General features: G+C 41.9%; 2 protein-coding genes across 6 annotated transcripts; one reads left to right on the top strand and one right to left on the bottom strand.

Annotated features, from left to right (window-relative positions):
• Positions 1-6,235: 6,235 nt before the first annotated feature.
• LOC147458856 (protein MEI2-like 5) lies at positions 6,236-13,662 on the top strand. Of its 5 annotated transcripts, XM_086510280.1 has the most exons (14): positions 6,236-7,262; positions 8,723-8,751; positions 8,823-9,184; positions 9,640-10,025; positions 10,107-10,265; positions 10,518-10,634; positions 10,712-10,863; positions 10,946-11,037; positions 11,260-11,526; positions 11,628-12,297; positions 12,399-12,483; positions 12,592-12,660; positions 12,746-12,925; positions 13,066-13,662. In XM_086510280.1, exons 1-14 carry the CDS (start codon positions 7,236-7,238, stop codon positions 13,150-13,152), a joined length of 2,682 nt encoding a protein of 893 aa, XP_086366406.1. In that variant the 5' UTR covers positions 6,236-7,235; the 3' UTR covers positions 13,153-13,662. The 5 variants fall into 5 exon arrangements, with proteins under 5 accessions (XP_086366406.1, XP_086366405.1, XP_086366404.1 ...); XM_086510278.1 differs by lacking the exon at positions 8,723-8,751 and having other exon boundaries at positions 6,237-7,262; positions 8,801-9,184; positions 11,260-11,530; positions 11,632-12,297; XM_086510276.1 differs by lacking the exon at positions 8,723-8,751 and having other exon boundaries at positions 6,239-7,262; positions 8,801-9,184.
• A 444-nt stretch (positions 13,663-14,106) lies between these two features.
• Positions 14,107-17,144, bottom strand: LOC147458855 (putative xyloglucan endotransglucosylase/hydrolase protein 30). Its single transcript, XM_086510281.1, has 4 exons — positions 16,484-17,144; positions 15,989-16,092; positions 15,494-15,702; positions 14,107-14,916 (listed from the first exon to the last, which is right to left on the bottom strand). Exons 1-4 carry the CDS (start codon positions 16,710-16,712, stop codon positions 14,379-14,381), a joined length of 1,080 nt encoding a protein of 359 aa, XP_086366407.1. The 5' UTR covers positions 16,713-17,144; the 3' UTR covers positions 14,107-14,378.
• Between the last annotated feature and the right edge of the window lie 5,634 nt (positions 17,145-22,778).

Raw genomic sequence — 22,778 nt, 5'->3', positions numbered from 1 at the left:
TTAGGTGTCGGTCCAGTTTTCAGACTTTCTGAATGTTTTGGCACATGTAAAAATACTTCCTCCCCTTCTTCGAAGGTAACTTGCCGACGTTTCTCATTAGCGTATTTCTTATACCGATCCTGTGCTTGCCGGACATTCTGACGAGCAAGTTTCAGCATATCCATGTGGTCTTGGAGAAAATCCTTAACCTGTTGGAGCTTTTCGGTTGCCAACCCCACCGTAACTGGTGACCTAAGTTGAAACCCGTACATGAGCATGAAAGGACTAAAACCTGTTGTGACATGCTTAGAACTGTTGTAGGCAAACTCGAGAATAGGTAAGTATTCTTCCCAGTCTGACTGTTTTTTGTTGACGTATGCTCTTAGCATATCCTCTAGCACCTGGTTAACCCATTATGTTTGACCATCCGTTTCTAGATGATCAGCTGTACTGAGGTTTAGTTGTGAATCCAATCGTTTAAATACAGCTCTCCAAAAGTGGCTGTTAAACTTGGGATCACGGTCACTAACAATGTTACTTGGCAAACCATACAATTTGTATAGATTGTCCACAAATAACTTGGCTAGTTCCGGTGTCTTAACCGTTGATTTGGTTGGAATAAACTTACATAGTTTAGTCAACGTGTCTACGACCACCCATACTGAGTCATGACCTCATATAGTGGTTGGTAAACCTACAATAAAATCCATAGAGATACTTTCCCATTTTCCATTAGGAATCTCCAAAGGATGTAAGAGTCCTCTTGCTTTCAAGCGCTTTGCCTTGTTAACTTGACATTTTTGGCAATGCAAGACATAAGCTTGAACAAAGCCATGTAGACCTGGCCAGTAAAACTGTCGTCGTACGAGAGAATAAGTTTTTCTAATCCCCGGGTGCCCTGCACTTGGACTATCATGACATTCATAAAGAATTTGGCCCCGGATGTCTGTGTCCGTCGGTACACAAAATCTCCCTTTGTGGAGTAGGTACCCATTGTCGATGGTAAAATGCTTCCATCGTTGTAGTTCATCACTTGAGAAAGGAGAACTAGGTGTGGAGGTTAACTGTACACTACCTGCATCAGAGTGAGAAGGATCCCTCTTTTGAACATGGCTCCACACTTTGGAATATGTTTTATCTTGCTCATATTTGCCCTTGAGAGAATCTAAAAATTTACTACGAAGTTCCGTGAACAAGAGCGAATTGATCTTTGGGATTCCACTTAGAGCATCTGCCACTACATTGTATCGGCCTTTGCGATACCTTAATTTGGCGTCATATTCTTGAAGGATCTCGGCCCACCTGGCTTTTTCGACCCTTTAAATTTGTTTGTTGTGTAAACCATTTGATGCTTTCATGGTCGAACATAATGTCGAACTGAGCACCATACAGATAATGCCGCCATGTCTTTAAGGCAGACACTATTGCATAGAGTTTGCGTTCGTAAAAAGAATAGTTCTGCTGAGCTGCATCAAGCTTCTTACTTTCAAATGCAATCGGCCGTCTGTCTTGTAACAGGACTGCTCCAATAGCACGATCACTGGCATCCATTTCCAAAACGAATGGTTTCAAAGGATCTACAATAGGCAGTATAGGAGTTGTAGCTAATGCATCCTTGAGCGTATCGAAACTGTGTTGTTGAGCGGATCCCCACTGAAAAGCTTTACCTTTGCCTTTTAGTTGATCTGTCTTCATAGGAACAACAATGGGAGCATAGTTTTTAACGAACCTTCGGTAAAAACCTGCAAATCCTAAAAAGATCTGTAATTCTTCCAGATTTTTAGGAGGTGGCCATCTCCTGATGGTATCCACTTTGGATTGATCCATGTATAGGCCAGTAGCTGAAATAACATGCCCCAAATAATGAATTTCATCTTTGAGAAAATCACATTTAGATTCTTTGGCATATAACTTGTTTGTGCATAACAACTCAAATACCTGCCTGAGATGTTGTAAGTGTTCTTCTTCAGAAGCACTATAAACTAGAATGTCATCGAGGAAAACAATGACAAATTTGCCCAAATATGGCTTCAAGACACTATCCATAAGTGTCATGAATGTTGCGGGTGCATTGGTTAACCCAAAGGGCATCACCAAAAACTCGTAGTGTCCAAACCGTGTTCGGAATGCAGTCTTAGGTATATCGGCAAGCCGAATACGGACTTGGTGATATCCTGACCGCAAGTCGATTTTCGTAAAAATGCGAGCATGAGTTAGCTTATCAAATAGCTCATCTACTCTTGGCAATGGGTATTTGTTCTTAACTGTAACCGCATTTAAGCCCCGGTAGTCTACGCACATGCGCATACTGCCATCCTTTTTCTTCACTAAAAGGATAGGCGAAGCCCATGGTGAAGAATTGGGTCGTATAAACCCTCTGCTAAGGTAGCCAACAAGCTGACGTTCCACCTCAGCCGCCTCTGAGTAACTCATACGGTAGGGTGGTTTACTAACAGGTTTACAGCTTGCAGCCACGTCAATGCCACGTTGTACTGAGCGTGTCGGCGGTAATCCTGATGGCAAATCATTAGGAAAGACATCTTGAAATTCCTTTAATAATTTTTGTAATTGATTAGCAATGTTTGCTTGTGTAGAAGTAGCAATTGGTGGAATAGAGGAGAGAGAGAAGCATGCAGCGTTGAGGAATGTTCAACAGAATCAATGTTAGAAAGAAAATGAGACAGTGAGTAACACAAGAAAACCTGTTCTATTTCATTATCAAAAATGAGCTGCATAAGCTCAATAGTACAAATCAGTGGTGATGAAGGTATATCCTTTTCTCCTAACAACTTACACATGTGCGCCATGGGAATCAAACATCAAGCTGTTGTGCTCATAGCTACACTTCAGTGATGGTCCTAGGCTATGCAACCACTCCCTACCAAGAACCACATCAGCCCTTTCCATGTTCATAACCTGAAAATCCAAACAAGTAGAGAACCCTTGTACTTCTAATGGAACAGCTCGGCATTGAGTATCCTATATTTCAGTATCATGTCCATTCATCATTGCTACCTTGTAGCGGTGGGTACTCGGAGTTTGAGGCAGTTTGAGCTTTTTCACCAATCCATAATTGATGGAATTGTGAGTAGCACCGTCATCTACCAAGATGCGCACCTTGTGCCCTTGCAGATATCTGTGCATACGTACTAACTCATGTGGTCCAAAGGTTTGTTGCCACATGGAAGCTGTGAGACAACATTCATGCACGACCTCAGTGTGTGTTACTTCCACTGTGGAGAATTTTGAGGAAGACTCAAGAGGCAGTAGTTGCACCGTGTGCATTGCTTTCTCCTTCCCCTGAGCAACAGATTTCTCCTTAGGAAAATCCTTTTTGCCATGGCCTCTTCCTAAACATTGAAAGCATAACTTCTCTTTCTTGGCTTTATCAAAATCCTCAGGAGAGAGAGGACCCCTGGACCCCTTGGGTTTTTTAGATGCATCTGAATTAGCAGCTAGAAATTTTCTTTTATTGTGCCCGTACTGAGTGCATGTATTACCATGTATACTAGCAGGCACGTGACTATTATGTGCTTTCTTATCATCAGGGTCATCATGAATATGTGCTTTCACTATGGCTTCCTAAAGTGTTTTAGGGTCTTGGGTCTTGACATACTTCTTAAGCTCTGGAGTCAGACCTCGTATGAATCCCCGTACTTGTTGAAAGGTATCTAAGCCTTCCAACTTGAGGATAACATTCCGATAGTGAGAGATATCTTCAAGGAGTGATGGGTATTGGCACATGGAACATGTGTCCCAAGCCGTCCAATTCCGATTGGCCTCAAAAATTCCTTGCTAAACATTGCTTCAAAGGCTGCCCAACTCTGTGGTATGATGTTCTTCTCCTTGAGAGACATCCACCATTTGTAGGCCTTGCCTTCCAGAGTTAAGCTCGTTTGTAGAGCTCTGACTACATCCGGAGTGCACCGTAAGGCGTGAATTCCATCCCATTTATTGAGAAAGATGTTCACTGCATTCTTATTGCGGTCTTGGTCTTCGCCCTTGAAAACTGGTGGTTTAAAGTTCTTTAACAAGTCATCCACGTCTTTGGCAGTGAGAGTATGCAACGTTTCATTAATTGGGCCTTGCCCTTGTGTTCCAACGTGCTCATGCATGTGGGTGTCAGCAGCAAGACTCTTAGAGTGCTGATGCATTAATCGAATGACTAATGTGGAAAGTTTAGTAACATATTCATTTAAAGCTTTAAAATTTTCATCCATGACTGTCATGCGTGTCTGAAGTGCACGAAATTCTTGAATATCGAGCAATTCGTAAGTATCTTCTCCTGTCGTAGCGTCGCGGGTACTCTCCTTGAGAGGATCCGGCCGCGAGCCGTCACTGGTAGGATCAGGAGTACTTTGCTCAAAATCGAATGTCATATTGATATCCGAATCCATGGCTACACAGTGCGGTGAAAGAAGTACTCATAAAAAAATACCTGATGTTGAGAGCACTCACCAAGTACAGGAGCTTTGCTAACTCCACTTGTGCGTCGTAGCACCTGACCGTCGAAAAAGAAAGAACTTGCACAAGCGCGGCGTAGAAAACGAACTCCGAAAAATCGCCCATGGCTCACAAGACGACTGAAATCTTTTAGTGGAGATGGTTGAATCGTCACCGTGTTGAAGAAGCTTGATTGTTGAAAGCTTCCGTAATCGGAGAACGATTATGTTGCATGAACTCCAATCGAAATTGTCACAATTGTAAAAATATGCAGAAATCTGGAATTTTTGCAAGGACTGAGCGGAATCGTGAGCCGTCAAGCTCGAGGGAAAGCCGACATGGCTTGATGCTTGCACCAAGTGCGGAGGTTCTTGCTTGTGACTCGCCTTGCTTGTGGGAAGGACCACCAAGAAGGTCCAAGGCTCAAAACATTGATGTAATTGGCCATGCCATGTGAAAGAAAACGAGTTTTTTGAAGAAAACTATCGCAGGCAGCGTGAGCAGACAACGCGAAAAGAAGGGAGGTTGTGTGCGGCTTGCTTAGGCACAATTAGGCCAAGTGCTCCTGGAAGCTCCCCATTGAAGCCATGGCGCTCCTGTCAAGCCAGAGCTCGTGCGCTTTCATGCACCACACAATCGCGTCCAAAAAAGGAAACGGTACCCGATTTAGGCAAAGCCACTGCTATTTTTGGAAAAATTCCTAAAAAGACCACGATTCACACCTAAAAGCCCTCTTTTTAGGGCCAAAAGTGAGAACGCCTAGAGAGAGAGTGGAAGAGAGACCTCCTAGGCCAACCTGGCTCTGATACCAGTGTAAGAACTAGGAAAACTAGACTAGAGATCCTCCTCCCAACCTCCCACTATATAGGCGGGCTCCTAGCCCCTTGCCCTAGACGGATCCCCTGTCCACACTGTCTAGCCCGGCCCTTGGCCGTAGTCCATGACCATCCTAGTCCTTAGGTTACAGGACCCTTGTCCTGACATCTCACCCCCATTTTCTCTCAACTTGCTATATTGTCATTTGTAGGGTAATGTTGATGTTAATGGCCACACAAATTGTTCCAGAAGTTGTCAGGTGGTCTTTGAGTGATTGAACAAGGACATAAGGTGGTCTAGTGGAAAGAAAAAGAAAATTAAGTTTAGCCTTTCTCTCTTTCTGTTTCTCCCTACAATTGGTGACGGAGTATGACAGATTAACTGGTTGGGAGGCCGATTTGGACCACCAATGTATGGAGATTGTTAAAAAAGTAGCCAACTCTCTTGATTCTTCCAAAATTTGCAAGAGATCACATAAGTTGGCAACACTAAGCGACCCTCTATGCTGGAAATTAAACAACATCGAGAGACCATTGCCATGATATTCGCCAAAGGAATTCACTAGCTGGTTGAGAGGTCAATTCTACGTGATAAACACATACCAATGCAAAAGTGAGAGCCACCTATGTGAACATGGCCCTCAAGCGATAAACACATACCAATGCAAAGGTGAGAGCCACCTATGTGAACGTGGCCCTCAAGAGTGTTTCAACTACAAAGACTAAAGGATTCAAAGGAAGTGCAATTTGCAAGTAAGGGGGGGAAGGGGGGTCCATGGTGAGGTATTGTATAAGGTTTTGTCCTTCGGGAAAAGTCCAAACAAGCAACAAGGCTTTGCCTGGCTTATGGGGGGAACTAGTCAATGCCCTCTGCTTGTGCTTCACTTGAAGTGGGCTCATGAGAAGCACATCGGATCTGCCCCGAAAATACATACGTATACATGATACATGATTGGATATTTCCCCATCTTGCTGCTTTAATTTTTTCCCTCCCTGAATCACATCGCCCGTCTTCTTCCTCCACCGGTCTCTCGCTTTGCCACCTTTCCCCTTTCCCACCTTTTGCCGCTTCCCTGTTGAGTGTCATCTTTGCTCACCCACCTTTGCCCTCTTCTGCGCTTGGGGCCAGAAGCAGATACACCTACTCTGCACATTCCTTTCCCGAAGCATATGCGTTCCTCGCAGAAGCTGATTTTCTCTTGTTAGAGGCAACACCTTGCGTCTTTGTCAAGGAAGACGTTCTTTCGAATTTTGAGCAGAAGGATTTTTCTTGGAATGAATTGGGCGTCATTGTGCCTCGCATTGTGGAGTAAAGACCGAAACTCTTCTCCTATTTTGTGCGCTCTTTGAGGGGCGCTGCAGCAGCAGTTGTGCTTTTACCCAGGGCAATCCTGAGGGTACTTGGAGTGGAATTCTTTTTCTTGAACTCTCGGTTAGGCATGGGAGCTCTACAACTAGAAACTGGGGATATTTGTAAAGCTCAGAAACTAGCAATTCCTTGCGTGCGGCTTCTAGTTCAAAAGAAGGCCCTTCAAACATAGGAAACAGTAGAAGAAAGGTGCAAATTGACTGCCATTACCATGAACTTTTTTGGTTCCCTTCAACATGTATCAAGAACGTCTCTGGGCTTTCCCCAATTTCATTCCTACTCTGCTTCTCCCCTCTGCTACATTATCAGTGGATGCTCCCCTCTTTGACAGGCATTGCAATTCAAGAATTCTGGTGGCAAGTGAGCAATTATGAAAGGTGGAAATGGGTTCTCTCAGTGCAGTGCTTGTTGCAAATTGAGTGAGAGGCGTGTTGGTCACATGTGCATGTGCATGATGCGAAGCAGAAGGCTATTTTATTTGACTTGGCTCTACATCTTTGTTTCCGTTGCTGGATAACTAGGGTTAGGAGTTCACAACTGCAGTGGAACTTGTACCCTTCTGTGAGCAGGAAGGAGCCTGTAGCAGTAGCAGCAGCATAAGCAACTATTCATTGGAAGGTCTTACAACGATGTCTATGAGATGCCTTTCATGCCAGGTAATTTGAATTTCCTGTTCAGTTCTTTTTCTAATTATAAGGGTTTTGCTACTGGGATGGTCACAAAAAATGGGGTTATGAGGTAGTTTTATTTATATTCTCTGTGCACGAGCAAGCTGATTTTCTAACCACAGTGAAAAATGGTTTGCATCTGCTTTTAGTAATTCCAATGTTGTTTTCCCATAGTGCAAACCAGGGTTAGGTTTTTGGCTCCAAAGTGGTTATAAACACTATGTAGTCTCAGATGTCTCCACATAGGAAGCAAGAGTGTCGAGGGCAAAGGAAAATTGTGTGCAGACAAAAGTTGTATCGGATTTTTTGTTTAGTCTTTAACTTGTACGGCAATGCCAAACAATTAAGTGTTGTACTACACATGTGACATCTCATAATGTATATTTGGGAACATGAAAAGCATGGCACTTTGAATAAGTAATGTCTTGATCTTAATCTTTAGCCATGCACTATGATAGTGACACAATTTTAATGCTGCCAATTGCGGAAACTAATTTGGTGACGGATTGGCTCTTTTGCAATTGGGTCAGTCGTAGAGGTTTCGACAAACAATGTATTAGTTGGCTTCAACATTGTCGTCTTCTTAAGGAGTCAAGTGGCATGTTGAAGAGACTCTTGAAACTTCTAGTGTGCATCATACAGCTGTGTATCCTGGTTTGTAAATTGAGCAAGCCTTTGCTTTCAAGCTGGCATTGTAGGACACGGGTTTGGAAATTTTTACGAGTACATCAATGACAAGCTGTTTTTTTTGCAAACCTTAGTTCTCCTGCATCAGGTTGTGTATTCTTTCTATTCAGCTACTGTGCAAGAGGTATTTAGGTCCCAGGATGGATTTAAAATGTTGATAAAATCTTAGAAAAAGAGCATATCTTGATTAGGACTCCACAATGGGTGAGCTACTTTTTGTAAGCTGCAGGCCATGGATTGGCAATGTTTTCGTAAACCGCACACTGAGATTGCGGTGCTCCTCTATATCAAGTATTTTGTGGGAAGTAGGAAATTTTCTAGAGCTTCAATTATTTGATGTTCTGCCTTTCCCTACCTCCCCTCAGACTGAACCGTCTCTTGAGTGTGGTGGGGTGTTACCGCTGACAGGTACATCTTCCCAGAATGCTTCCTTTGTCATTTATAGACTTTAAATGTGCAACTCTTTATTTCCCTTTGGAATTGATTGACAACTTGAACACTCATATGAAGTTCGTTGTTTTAATATAGTATATGGTCTTAGAGTGAAGCCTTAAATGTCTCTACTTTGATGTTCTGATAACTACCCATGTATCCCTTTGCTAACGCGGAATCCCACCTCAACAAACGCCACTTGCCTTATCTGTTTCCACTCTTTTGCATATGTCCCTCAACTTGGTGCAGTGCCAGCTTTATAACTCTACTCCACTAAGGTGCATTCACAGACCTCGAATGTGATATTGTTGCTTTTTTGGTTTGTGCAGTGTCAACTCTATAGTTCTACTGCACTAAGGTGCATTCACAAACCTGGAATGTGATAAATGTTACTCTTTTGGTTTTAGTGCCTTGATTGTGCTATCGAAGAAGACATTGTGGTTCTGGCTGGATGATTGCAATGCAAGCTTCTGGAGGAAAGCAAATGGCACGGGGGAATAATTCTACAGATTTCTCGGTTCTAGCACCTAAAGCTGCTGAGGCAGATTGGGCTTATAGTGGTGAATGCTGGATGAGTGGGTCTTCCATTGGCATGGTTGATGATTCTAATATCTCTTCTTCTGGATCCAAGAAGAATCAAAGCTTGCTGTCAGCTTCCTGGGCCATACTGCAAAGGCAACCGGGGATAATTCCTGCTTTGTATGACCCACTATCATCTGCACAATCTGACTCCTTGGGAGAAATGGATTGGACTGTTCAGGACAAGCTTTCAGCTCTACTGCACAATAAGTGTGAGTCATTTACTGTTTCCTTTATCTTTAACCTTGTCCTTTGTGTGGGTTCTGGTAATTGTCCAAATTGACTTGTTGTGCTCTGCTTGTCTTTATTGGTGTCATGTGCCCAAATACAGCATTCTAACTTTGGGTCGTGCACTATAGACTAGTTTAGACTTGGCAAGACAGGAAAGCAACTTATGCGAACACAAATCTTGTGGCGTAGGGCATTAGTCTTGGTTGTGTTCCACCATTCTTGTGATAGAGAGAAGGGACTCGGGAGTAAGGGGCTCAGCTGGGAAACAGGGGAGTGAGGAATTATATTTGAAAGAGCGGAAGAGAGGAGTAGTTCAATACTAATGTATTACTTTTGATTATTTTGAACGCATCGTCAGTCTTGCCTGTTCTTACTTTATTACTCTTGTTGCTTAGCGTGAGATGTGTAAGAAGTAGATACATATTTTTTTTTACAGTAAGCTTATCCGACTCAGTGAATGCGGAAGCTGGTTCAAGTGTTCAATCGTGCAAGAACCATCAATGCGATTTTTCAGAACTTGAGTGGCAAACCATTGGCAGCCTGCTTCCAGACGATGATGATCTTTTTTTGAGTGTTGCTTCTGATATGGATGGCAATATTACTACCAGCTATTCCGGAGAGAATGAGGAATTGGATCTATTTAGCAGTGGAGGTGGTTTAGAGCTGGAGGGTGATCCCTTGGATCCAAGATGGTCTAAGAAGAATGCAGAGGCCACTGCTGGTGTAGGAGAGCATCCGTATGGTGAACATCCCTCCAGAACCCTCTTTGTTAGAAATATAAATAGCAGTGTTGAGGATGCAGAACTTCGGGTTCTTTTTGAGGTATGTCAATCTTGTAGCTTTAAGTACAGGATAGGCTGGTCTTTGCTTGTGTGGGCACTAAGCTGTGAAAAACATATGTAGCAATTTGGTGACATTCGTACTTTGTACACGGCCTGCAAGCATCGTGGTTTTGTCATGATATCTTATTATGACATCAGAGCTGCCAGAAGTGCCATGAGAGCCCTTCAGAACAAGGCCCTGAGGCGCCGAAAATTAGACATTCATTTCTCCATTCCTAAGGTGATTATCAGAAATTCATTCTGCATGGCAGTTTCCTTAGGTAATTCTCTTTCATTCTAAAATAGGGTAAGGAGAAAAGTAAGTTATATGCAGGTATTGATGTGCCTTTTTGGCAAGGCTCTCTCTCTTTTTTTAACAACAATTTGACAATAGAATTTGCATAATTTGTAGCTTGTTGTGATGCTTTTTGAATTGCTTCCATGGCTGTTGTCTTTCTATTGTGGCATAACTTATACTTTAACATTGTATTAGGACAACCCTTCCGATAAGGATGTGAATCAAGGCACGTTGGTTGTGTTTAATCTTGATGCATCTGTGTCCAATGATGAACTCCGGCAGATCTTTGGAGTTTATGGGGAAGTTAAAGAGGTACAGGATGGTCTTTTCAGTTATTCAGACAGGCTTTTTAAGGTTGCTGCCAGATCTTAACAGTCTGTTTTTTACAGATTCGTGAAACTCCTCACAAAAGGCATCATAAGTTTATTGAGTTCTATGATGTTCGGTCTGCTGAAGCAGCACTCAGAGCATTAAACAGGTGTGACATTGCAGGCAAGCGCATCAAGCTGGAGCCTAGTAGGCCAGGGGGTGCACGCAGAAGGTAAGCTCCACCTAACTTTTCTCACTGCCACTGTTTTAACTTTCAAGAGCTTGGTGCTGACACTGAAGCCAAGTGTCTATAGTCTGATGCAGAGTTTGCCATTTGAAATGGAACAAGAGGAAAGTCCTTTCTTCAAGGAGCCAAACAGTCCTCCTTTACCTAAGTCTGCTCCAGGTTTTAATCCAAGAAGTTAGCATTGCTTTGTAATGTAGGCTGTCGAGCTTGTTTAGTGTTTGCATTGAGATTCTTAAAACATAAGAGTTTAGAGATGTTTGTTTGCTTCATGTAGGCTTAATGGCATGTTGCTCAATTTTTGACTCAGTCAAACATTGCTGGTAGGCATGGCCGCTTCATTTACAATGTTAGCTACTCTCACCTTTTTGTGTTGAATGCCAGTTAAATTTGCTACAACAGACTGCCGTATCTTTGAAAAAGATCCAGTACTTGAAGCTTGCCAGTCTTTGAAGTACATGGGACTTGGATTGCACTCTCCATTTGTATGCACAAATTCTGTTTCTGAATTTGCAAGTGGCACAGAACCTGCACATTTTAGTGCATCGGCAGCCATTTCAGCAATGAAGGCCCGAATGCTTTCAGATCATCTTATGAAGATCGGTGGTACTGGCTTCAACATGGTCTCATCATTAGAGTCTGCAAATGGAGGCATGTGTCTTGCTTACATCACATTTAACTGACAATAGAATCATTCATTGACTTTTACGTTACATTCAACTGACAATAGGAACATTCATTGACTTTTCCAGGTAGTGCGTTGATTGATTCCTTGCATTCACACTCAATGGAGACTTTGCCAGCTGATGGTTTTTTGGCCAGCAGTTTAAATTCATTGTACCTTAAGGAAAATCATTCTACTTTGTTGCCACACTCACCAGCTAGGTCAGCGTTTGGTGTGAATGGATTTGCCTCTCATTGTGAGGCCAGGCCATATCCTCACTTTCTTGGGGGTGCCCTGCTATCTCCTAATCATTACCATGTGGGATCTGCTCCCATAACAGCCTTACCGATGCTAGACAGGAATCAAGCATACAGCAGGGAGCCTTTTGATGTATTATCTGCTACTGGCTCCTCAGGTGCAGGGTCAGGATTTGGTGCAAGGCATTCTTTGGAGCTTTCAATGTCAAGCAGTTTGGGTAGTCTGCCACCAGGTGCCCTATTGAGCAGTGGATTAACCGATCATGGGGCATGTCCGAGCTCATGGTCAATTTTGCAACAACAGAAAGGAAATTCGGTAACAAAGACATTGCGTGATCCCTTGACAAAACATTTTGATTGGGGACTTGAACGTGGGAGAAGCCGCAAAGCTGAAAATGGAGTCCCGAATTATGATAAGAAGCAATATGAGCTGGACATTCAGCGCATTTTGCGAGGAGAAGATGCACGGACTACCCTGATGATTAAGAACATCCCAAACAAGTAAAGAAACTTTGTAGCTTCTTTGTAATACTTTCATTCCGCTGGTTTTGCCTCAACTAGCCCAGTCTGTGTCTTTGGATTGACCAGTGGCTTGTTTGTAGATATACATCCAAAATGCTGCTGGCTGCGATTGATGAGCACCACAAAGGCACTTATGATTTTATCTATCTTCCCATTGACTTCAAGGTTCGACACGCATTCAGGCCTAGAAAGTTTTAGTCTTTGCAATTTATTTAGGAGTCAAGTGTTTGTACTCCCTGTGTTTTGGATTTAGAACTGCGTGGGTTTTTGCAGAATAAGTGCAATGTGGGCTACGCGTTTATAAATATGACAGAGCCATCAAGGATTATTGCCTTTTATCAGGTATATACATGTTTGTTCAATAAGTCTGCTTCATTAGGCTCCAAGAGGGAGTACTGATTTAAGCTTTGAAAAATATACACCTCAGGCCTTCAATGGAAAAAGATGGGAGAAGTTCAACAGTGAGAAAGTAGCCTCTTTAGCGTATGCTCGGATACAAGGCAAAGCTGCATTGATAGCTCATTTCCAAAACTCTAGCTTGATGAATGAAGACAAGCGATGTAGACCTATTCTTTTCCATACTGGAGGACCTAATGTAGGTGGCCAGGTATATAACTTATTTTGTGTGGCATGCACCTCATGGTTGGTGAGTTGAGTATGCAGGTAGTTTCTCGGATTGTTTCAAACTGCGAATCAGAGTGTGCGTTTGCAAAGATAGTCTTTGATGGATTTGTTTGTTTGTTGCAGGAGCCGTTTCCCATTGGCACCAATCCTCGTGCCCGTTTGAATAAGGGCCGGGGCAGCCTTCAGGGAAGTCCTATTGGCAGGTACTAATCAATTTACTGCGATGCAGCTTCTAGCCCTTCAGCTTCAAGAAGAGCGGAGGATTTTGAAATTAAGCTGCATTAAGCCATTTTTCTTCCGAGTGGCCCGCAAAATTGTGTGGGTCATGGGGAACACCAAAATTTTGTGCTGCTGTGGATTTTTTGAACCTGTGGGAGGAGACCCTCTGAATAAAAGGCAGCTTTTGACACTCTATTTGAGTGATTTTCTTATCATAGGGCTTGGCATTGGCATTCGAAGAGTGTATCCCTGGTTTGATGTACGGCTCTAGGCAGTGCCAAAAAAGGCAGAAGTACTATTTTTTTTGACTATGTGGAGTGTATAGTTCAATGCCCACACCTAACACTTTCACCCTATACAGGTCCTTCAAAGATTTGGACAAACACTTGTATGATTCATGGTACACTTCCCTTACGTTCATGTACCTTAACATTTGTTGTATCATGTCACGGTTGGATCCAATGTATGATCACAACTCAGTAAATTGTTTTGTATGGAGAAGATCGTTTGTCATCGTGTTCTATGCAGTAGAATGTTTTTGTACTGACAGTGTACAACAACTTGAGCCATTTTGTTCTATGCAGTAGAAGTGTCCTTGTATTGATGATGTACATCCACTCGAGTCATTTGACGCTGAAGCTGCCATGTTCCAGAGAGTTTTGTGGGAGCCGTTTGCCTCTGATAGTTCTGTGTGGAGAAGATTGTTTGATTATCTTGGTATATGCAGTATAAGTCTTCTATTGAGCATACATTTTAACTTTGATCTATCCGACCTTGATGCCAGGTCGTAATGTTTCTGTGCACTATATGATTATTATTCAACAAGAATTTTCTCTCTATCTACGCCTTCCTATGCACTTAATCAGCTTGGTGCTACATGCAAAAGCTTGGGAAGTACAAGAGCACAAAAAGATTGTGAGGTTTTCATGTAACAATGGCGCAATGAAACATAAGATGGCCTGGTATAAGTGGTAAACTTCTCTCTACATGAGCTACAAGGCGGTGATTTTTTTATGAGCTTGGCATGTTGCCAGTTATTGTCTATGATATTCAAAGAATGAGGTTACAGGCTGTGGGAGTTACACAAGAAGTTATGGTCTTGTGTCTAATAATATTCACGGTATCGTGTTCTGAGGGGGATAAAGCTTCTCATGGCTTGTATTGATACAGCTTGTTCTCCAAGGTTAGGTAATCTACAGAATATGCTGTACAGGATGTCAAAACCCTGACTCACGTGCGGATGTTAAATTAAAAGAGCGGTAGTTGGCCCTTTTAGTGCGCTGCTTGCGGCTTCTCAAGACTCGGGAGGAAGCTGCAACTCTGGAGGTGCACTCGGGCAGTGGTGTTGGGTAGCGAGATTTGTCATCGCAGTACGAGTAGTACATGTAGGTGCTTCTCACCCAGGCCATTGCTGCCTCTTGTTGAGGGCTAAGAGAGAGAAATTCAGCTTCAAGGGGATTAACAGAATTATCTGTCTCTAGAGAGGTGCAGCCCATTGATGATGCTAATGGGCGAGTGTTTTCTTTCTCTAGGTTCTGAAGGAAAGGATTTGCTGCACAGCCCTGCATCTTTAAGGATTTGAAAGAAGCAATGAATGGGGCATACTTGTAGTCCACCTTGAACCGACCTCCATCTGTCGCCCATGCGGAGCCATCCCACAAAGTTGCATACATCCCCATAGGTTTTGATGGATAGTCCCCTTCTAATGGTTCACTTCTTATCATCTCTCTTATGGGTATGCTGTCGACCATAAACCTGCATTGCCAATCATCAATGTCAAAATCATCAGTTACAGTTATTGTGCAAAAAGATCCTTCTGCCACCATACTTCATCGCATATGTGTAGAGTACTACATGAGCAATTGCAAATTTCCCAACGTTTTTCCTTGCACTAACGGCACCATACCATGTGAACAGATCATTTCATTTTCCGTCCAATTACAGTCCACGACTAAAAAAATACAGAAATGAACAGTTTTTTGCCCTAAACGAACAAGAGTCCATAAAGAGTGTCTCTTCCTGAAGCTACCATCTTAAGGCTCACACATACCAAACAACTAGCCTAGTGTCCTCAACCTTTGCAAAAGAAGATTACCACTCTTTTAAACATTAAGAAATTAATCCACAATAAGTTTGTTTGTTGTATAGAAATTTGGATTCGATGATGTATACAAGCTTCAATCGGTCTCTTTGCCTTTCGCAAAGAGAGATTGCATATGCATGAGAGTGCTATTGTCTTCTTCTACCAGTATTCCAAATTCAAGCCAGAATTAGGCAAGATATAGGACTAGAAAGCTAAGACCTAAAAGAGCGAAGTAAACGAGGAGCGTACACAATGTGATGCTGATTCCAAAGGATGCTGTAGTTGTGATAATCTGCAGTTGGGTTGAACCAGAAGTCGAATCTCTCTTCACGTCCATGAGCAACACTGCCATTGCCGTAGACATTTGTTTGCATGCGCCAGGGCCGCCCTTTAATGTTACCCAGAAATTCAAAGTCAAGCTCATCATGATTGCTGGGGAATTCATCCCCATTTGATGTCTGGCCAGTGCAATATTGTTAGTACTTCAAACATTCTGACTAATCTACATGTATTTTCGCAACATTAATGTTTGCGTTGAAGGTGTCCTGATTGTCTACATTTCTAAATTACTGTCCCCATGCTATTGTTACAATGGGGTTGCTACCTTGCTTGAATGCCCTATTTATACAGCCTTGCAATTCTCTCTAATTCTCTCAGAATGACAAGATGATGATTGAGAGCCTGTATGATTGAACATAGTTTTTGTTTTTTGTGCAAAGTCAGAAGAAACCCAGTCCAACTTACATAAAATGCCAACACAATCCCTGCGGCGTAATCCTGCACGGGGAACTTGATTGAGGTGCTGTAGAAGCCATACATATAGTTCTCTAATGAGACGAATCCGGAGCCTGTATGTCGAAAAGGAACAGAAGGGAGAAATCCTTATCAGTGAGAGAAAACTCGTTAAGCAGTGAAATGATGAAGTCAAACAGTGCGACGAAGGTGAAGGATCTCATTATCGAAGTGGCATGAGTGAGTCCTGATGCCGATATCCTTATCACATTGGGACTTTGGGAACAGTAGAGTAAGTTTGGATTGAATAGAGATGAAATAAATATCATATGTCAGGTGCTTGCTTGGATCATTGGAGATAACAGTACACCAGAATGAGGACCAGACAAATACGGCCGGAATTGATAGTGATGGAAAGCTATATATACGATCAATGCAAACAATATTTCTATTGTAACGAAGAGCTACAGGCGGAATACCGGACAATATGTTGATTAAAGGACTTACCTGAGGTTTTGTCCAGCTTAAGGTGCACAGCATCTCCATGGTCAGGTTCAAGAGAGGAGATGGAAGGGCTGCCCCAAATCACAGAGTAGGCCTCCGTGAATGAGAGGGCCTGGAAACGTCCAGACATGTCCTCAAGCCTGGCAAACTCCTTGACTGGCAACGCATTTATTCTAATTGCACTCATGATCGTCAGAATCAAGCCCATCAATTGAGTCCTCATTATGATCATATTGTGCTCAATTACAATCTAATCAATCAAAACTAAAAAGTGGGTTTTGATTGCTGTTTCAATTGACGCATGTTATCAAGAACTGCAGACCATTATTAAGCTTCTGCAGCAGATTATTGAGCTGTTTTCTACTTATTATTAGTAATTATTATCCTGTGCTTATTCATTATAGTTGAATCCTGTACATGTGCTCGCCCGCTCTGCTGCAGAAATTCTAACCTTCTTATACGAAATAGCGCTAGATCTTAGCCGCTCAAAGCCAGCATGCACGGTGCAGATGTGAGTTGTGGTCCGTGCTGGGTTTTTTTTAACGTACGGGGATGCAAGCTGCCCGATGGCATGCAGATCTAACGGCCATCCGCTTCATAAACAGAATCGACATGAACGTTAAAACCTGAGACATTTGTCGCCTTGGGTCTTCCCGTCCACATAATAACGGCCTCACTAGGAAGACCAATGGCCCCCCTCGGGCCTCGATGACAAAGGAAAAGCTTGTCTCAATCATTGATCGACATAGACCTTGTGGTGCTTGAACCCTTAACCTTGACAACACTCTTCAAGCATGAGATAAGACTCATCACTCGAGGACACTATCCTAGCACTCTACTAATTTAGATGTCTTTCAATGATCAAGAAAGCAAGTTTCCACCTTGTGTATTATAAATTTCAGGCATTTCATTAACGTAATCACGATCGGATGATTACGTCAATAATTTTGATATTTACACAAAAAAATCACGTGATCACATTAATTGTTAACGTGACTTTGATTATGACCTGCAAAAACTTATAAGCCGGTTAGTCCTCTGGGTTTCCACCTTGTATATTGTAATGCACCTAAAACCACTCGACCAAACAAAAAACCAAAAGCAAAAGTCACTTACTGAGCACCCATGGTAAACACACAACATATCCAAAAAACTAGTCTTGCCTTGCTAAAGAAATTCGTCCATGTGGTTCAGTATTGATGTATTGATTTGGTTTAGTATTGATGTTGTTGCGAGTCAGAAACAATATCTTTACATTTGTAGATTGTAGTATAGTAGCAAAGTACAATAGATTGTAGTATAGTAGCAAAGCACAAAAATTAAATTGGACTATTGACCTCATAATTGAGTAGGCGTCTCATTCGAGTGTGCAAGCTTTTTCTTTTCAAGTTACAAGAAAACCATAAGAGTAGTTAAACTTTTTGTCATGCAATGAGGAAATGACAAAAACTACAAACCATATAGAAGTATGGTGGAGAGTCAACATTGTCTCTCCCCATAAATTATAAGAAACAGAAGCTGTGCTTTGCCTCACAGTCTGGTTGTGTTGTTCAAGCAAACACAAATACATGGAGATTTGGATGCAAATAACGAACATTTATGACTTGATGACACAGAGTTTTCTCCATTGGTTTGTTGATGCTCCTATTGTCAATTTGCACTCGATTTGCAACCGTCTTGGCTGTAGACATTGTGGCCACTGTTTGCCCTGAACAAATTTCTCCAATCACAACTAAAACCTAGTAGTCTTGGACTTCTTTAACCTTTACGACTTGATGACACATAGTTTTCTCCATTGGTTTGTTGATGCTGCTATTGTCAATTTGCACTCGTTTTGCAACCGTCTTGGCTGTAGACATTGTGGCCACCCTTTGAGGTGGTGTGCAACCAATCTTTCCTTATGTTGTGTATGCTACTTCTATTGGATACAATGTAACATGTGTTGTTTTCCCTAAACAAATTTCTCCAATTACAACTAAAACCTAGTAGTCTTGGACTTCTTTTAACCTTTACGACTTGATGACACATAGTTTTCTCCGTCGATATGTAGACGCTCCTTTTGTCAATTTGCAACTCTCTTAGCTATAGACATTGTGGCCACTCTTCGAGGTTGTATGCAACTAATCTTTCCTTTGTTGTGTATGTTGCTTATGCTTGATATTTGTGTAACCTATGTTGTTTTCCCTGAATAAGTTTCTCTGATCACGACTAAAACCTAGTACTAATGGACTGCTCTAGCCAACTCATTTTTTAGCTTGTAAATGGGAAGACTTTGCTTGCATGCAAAAGGTGCCCTAACCAGGGCTAGAAAAATACATTTTCTGTAACCGAAGACAATAAGGGCAAACTTGGGTCAAAATTTGAAGCTTTTGCCGGTACTTACACTAAAACTTGTGTAAATTTCTTGGTTTTTCTCAAAATCTAACTAGTTCGGCCAATTGAAATACACTGACCCCGGTTTTTTCCTATCAGTGGCTTTAACAAGGATAGTCTTCTCGAGTTTGCTAGCAAAGCGGACCCAGTGTTAGAAAAAATTGGGGTCCAATGTATTTTAACCGGCTGAAATTGTCAAATCCCGGTTAGATTTTGAGCTTGCAATGAAGACAAGCGGGAAACTTAGAAAGTTTTAGTGTAATTACCGACAAAAGCTTCAAAATTTTGACTAAAAACTGGTAAGTTTGCCGTTTATTTTATTCGGATAGGGAAAATGTATTTTTATAGCCCTGAGCTGCGGGACCACCATTGGGCAGATTCAAGCAAAAGATTGAAAGTTCAAACGTTTCGGGTTGGAACGGGTTAAGTCAACCAACTCTCACGAGTCACGACCCACGTCAGCGCAACTTTTTGAACACTGGCTCCAACTCAGCACCAACTGTGAAAGTCCAAAAGCCACGTCATATTCCAAGCCGTTTGCTAAATTTTCAAATGAGAAAAATACGGAATCGCGAGGGCGTGCCAAGTTGCCATTGTGCCAAAACAATGCGGGTTGGAGAGAAGCGCTCTCTCTCTCTTTCTCTCTCTCTCTCTCTCTCAAAGGACGCATCAAGTAGTTGAAAGGTCTATACAAAGTCGTTGAGCCTTTGGGGAGGTAGGCCTTTGAGGATCGCTTTTGTTGTACATGAAGCTGAAGGTGAGGGAATATATATATAGCTATAGAGAGAGAGAGAGAGAGAGAGAGAGAGAGAGAGAGAGAGAGCGCTTCACTACCTAACAAAAAATGCCGCCCTCCTACCCTTCTTGCTGTTGCCAAAAATGCCAACCATACACGAACCCTTACATGACAAAACCTTTCTACGCATAAGAAGATGACAAAGCCCCGGTGCATGTGCTCGCATCGTTGACGGATAAGGTGCCTACTCCCATCTCTCCATGCATATCATATTATAAGGGAAAAAGCTCTTGCCTACCAACTCCAAACCACAGCACATGGTATTTCAACATCTAGAAGTAGTGGACGAAGGTAATAACATGTTTCTTATCATCCCAAGATTGAGCTCAAGTAAAGAATGGAACAACCCATTCTTTGTTCTTTCTGTCACACTCGAGGGTAAGGGGACACACTCTCAAGATTGTCCATCAACACCACTTTCCACCATGGAATTCACGGATGTAGTCAGACACATCACTAGTCGTAATGGTATTAAGCCTCTTACAATGACATCGTCACAAGTCAGTAGGTGGAATTTTTCCATGCGTGTTAGAATCTGACATACTTGCAGGCCCCCCCCCCCCCCGTGACAGTAAAAAATGGTCCCTTGCAGACCATTCCCTAAGAAACCATGCTCCTGCATGGCTCTTGACCTCCATCGGTCGCCATTTAGTTGGCTGGATTCCAAGGAATCGTCAGCAAGGGACCATGCCCAACACCATAAATCCCCATTTGTAGATAAGAAAGAGAACAAGAGCATCCATGATTGCTTGTGAGCTCAAGAAAAGCAGAAAGGGTGCTGAGGACATGCTCATTTCCTTAGAAAGAAGATAGGAATTCTAAAAAAAGAGATAGTTCGATTGAAGACAATTTATGCTAGAAGCAATTGATTACAATTTGGAAGGGAAGCATCATCATTCAAGAAAATTGTATCCCAAAGCTCACAACTCTACCTACACTCTTAAGGCAAGCCTCTTGTTTTGCAAAACAATCTTTTGAAAATTCAAAATGGTTTTATTTTAATTTAGGTAAATAATTTTCCGTGTAGAACCTAGTGACTTGATGATGAAGCCTATCATATCATAGTTGCAGTTTAAGTGGCTACATGTTATTAACGATTGCCTAACATAATGAATCTGTTGCCAAGTTCTTAGGATTCTTGTAGCTTGATATTTGCTAGCATTGTGGCATGTGTGTTGAACATAAAAAGTGGTATAAACTCCTACGAATAAAATGGGCATGACATGAATTTGTCTCTATCATCCCTCTGTAGTTGTTTGTTCACTCATCCATCTTCAATGACATTTGTAGTGATGTGCCTATACACAAGAAGTTTTGGGCAGATTCTCACAATAATTCTCACATTGTCACTTACCTCAACATCATGAGCTTCTGAGAGGGAGGCACCGCATACCTAGCTAGATACGATTGGGGGCAGGTGACCGCCGGCCCGGTGGGGGGGCTGGTGGTCCCCTGCCCCCAATCATACCTAGCTAGGTATGTGGTGCCTCCCGAGCAGAAGCTCATAAATATGTTATGCATTGTATGAAAAACAGAAGCTCATGAATATGTTATGCATTGTATGAAAAACACAGAAAAAGATTCCATTTTCCTACATGAGAAAATGTCTCAATCTGCTTGTGCTACATGTGGGATGCGGCATCATGAGCTTGTCTCACCACATGTGACTTCTATCCCCATGGCATAGACACAATATATTGATTCATTGATTATTAAAACAGGTTTTGCAAACATAAAGGTAAAGTGCCCACCTCAACAAAAATGGGTCCACCAAAGGCATGAGATAATTGTGCTTAAGGGTGCTTCAAGGAATCATTTAAGTTACCATTTTTGGGTTTGTCTTAAGTAATTATAATTTCCTTAGGCTAGGAGCGTTGATGGCTTCACTTCAATGTTTTTTGAGAAGCTTGTGTGATAATTCCAAAAGTTTCATAAGTAACACCAAAATGTGACCATAGTACCTCCTTGGAAACCCTCCACACTATCTCGCACGGGCGGCTTCAAATGGGATCAACGGTTGAGGTGATTCTGACCGTTGGATGCACATTTGTAAATTCGGAACATTTGGTAAATTCGGGTAGGCTTGTAAATTTTGGGCGGTCCGCACCCATGTCTTGAACCCGCGACCTCCCCACTGCAAGCCATGAGCACTAACCACTACGCCCGCATGCGTTCATTAAAATGTAGGTGATTCGAGTATGTCATATTGTAAATGTGGACCGAGTAGTAAATTCGGGGCAAATTTGTAAAATTCGGGTAGACTAGTAAATTCGAGGAAAATGTCCAATCTGATGGTCTACGATTGGCGCGCTCCGCGTTTTCCTCCTCCACCATTGATCCCATTTGAGCATGCCCGTGTGATATAGTGATGAGGGAAACCATGAATTTCTAGTTTGTGGCAATAAAATACACAAAATAGTGAGGGGCTAAAGATCAGGTCATGACTTAGTCAAGAAAGTAGGGCATGGATTTAGGTAGTAAAGACTAGATTGGTGGTATGATTCTACTAGAGCATATGACCTTACAGAATATAGAAAACTAAGAAAGAAAATATTCAGAATGTGAACTAACTAGACAATCAAAACCTTCTAAAATCCAAGGTATTTGCCATGATTCATAACTAAAATGCCCAAAATTTTGACTTTGGAAATTAAGATCCAATGAAATCATAAAGAGGAAAATTATCAACTAGGAAATGTACATTACAAACTTGGATATGTGAGCATTGATAAGATCCAAAAATGGTGGAACGCCTCTACGAAAGCATATGCTCGTACCAAATCTGAAAAGCGAATGCGGCTACATTACCTCTTTGGCAACCATAAATTCCTCATTTGTAGCAACAATATACACAAAAATGGTGAGAAGCTAAAGCTTAGGTAACGACTTAGTATGACCTTACAAAATATTAAATACTAAAGAAAGAAAGAGAATGCATAATGAGAACTAACTAAACAATCCTAACTAAACAATCGAGAGTTTTCACCATGATTTATAACTAAAATGCACAAAATTTGACCTGAAAAATTAAGTTCCAATGAAATCATAATTGAAAAAATTATCAACTCAAAAATTTACTTGCTTGGATATGTGAGCATTGATAAGGACTAGAATATAATAGCAAATCTA

The sequence above is a fragment of the Adiantum capillus-veneris genome, chromosome 4 (genome assembly GCF_014529385.1).
Source record: "Adiantum capillus-veneris isolate H3 chromosome 4, ASM1452938v2, whole genome shotgun sequence".
Classification (NCBI taxonomy): domain Eukaryota; kingdom Viridiplantae; phylum Streptophyta; class Polypodiopsida; order Polypodiales; family Pteridaceae; genus Adiantum; species Adiantum capillus-veneris.
Note: the sequence above shows the minus strand (reverse complement) of the source record. Positions and strands in the feature narration are given on the sequence as shown.

Excerpts from the sequence above, each read along its gene's own strand:
- LOC147458856 (XM_086510280.1), top strand. The coding sequence starts at position 7,236 with ATGTCTATGAGATGCCTTTCATGCCAG. Across the intron at positions 10,864-10,945 it reads CCAGGGGGTGCACGCAGAAG|TCTGATGCAGAGTTTGCCAT; the intron begins GTAAGCTCCACC and ends AAGTGTCTATAG. Across the intron at positions 11,527-11,627 it reads ATTAGAGTCTGCAAATGGAG|GTAGTGCGTTGATTGATTCC; the intron begins GCATGTGTCTTG and ends TGACTTTTCCAG.
- LOC147458855 (XM_086510281.1), bottom strand. The coding sequence starts at position 16,712 with ATGATCATAATGAGGACTCAATTGATGGGCTTGATTCTGACGATCATG. Across the intron at positions 16,093-16,483 it reads TAAGCTGGACAAAACCTCAG|GCTCCGGATTCGTCTCATTA; the intron begins GTAAGTCCTTTA and ends TTCGACATACAG. Across the intron at positions 15,703-15,988 it reads GGATTGTGTTGGCATTTTAT|ACATCAAATGGGGATGAATT; the intron begins GTAAGTTGGACT and ends TGCACTGGCCAG.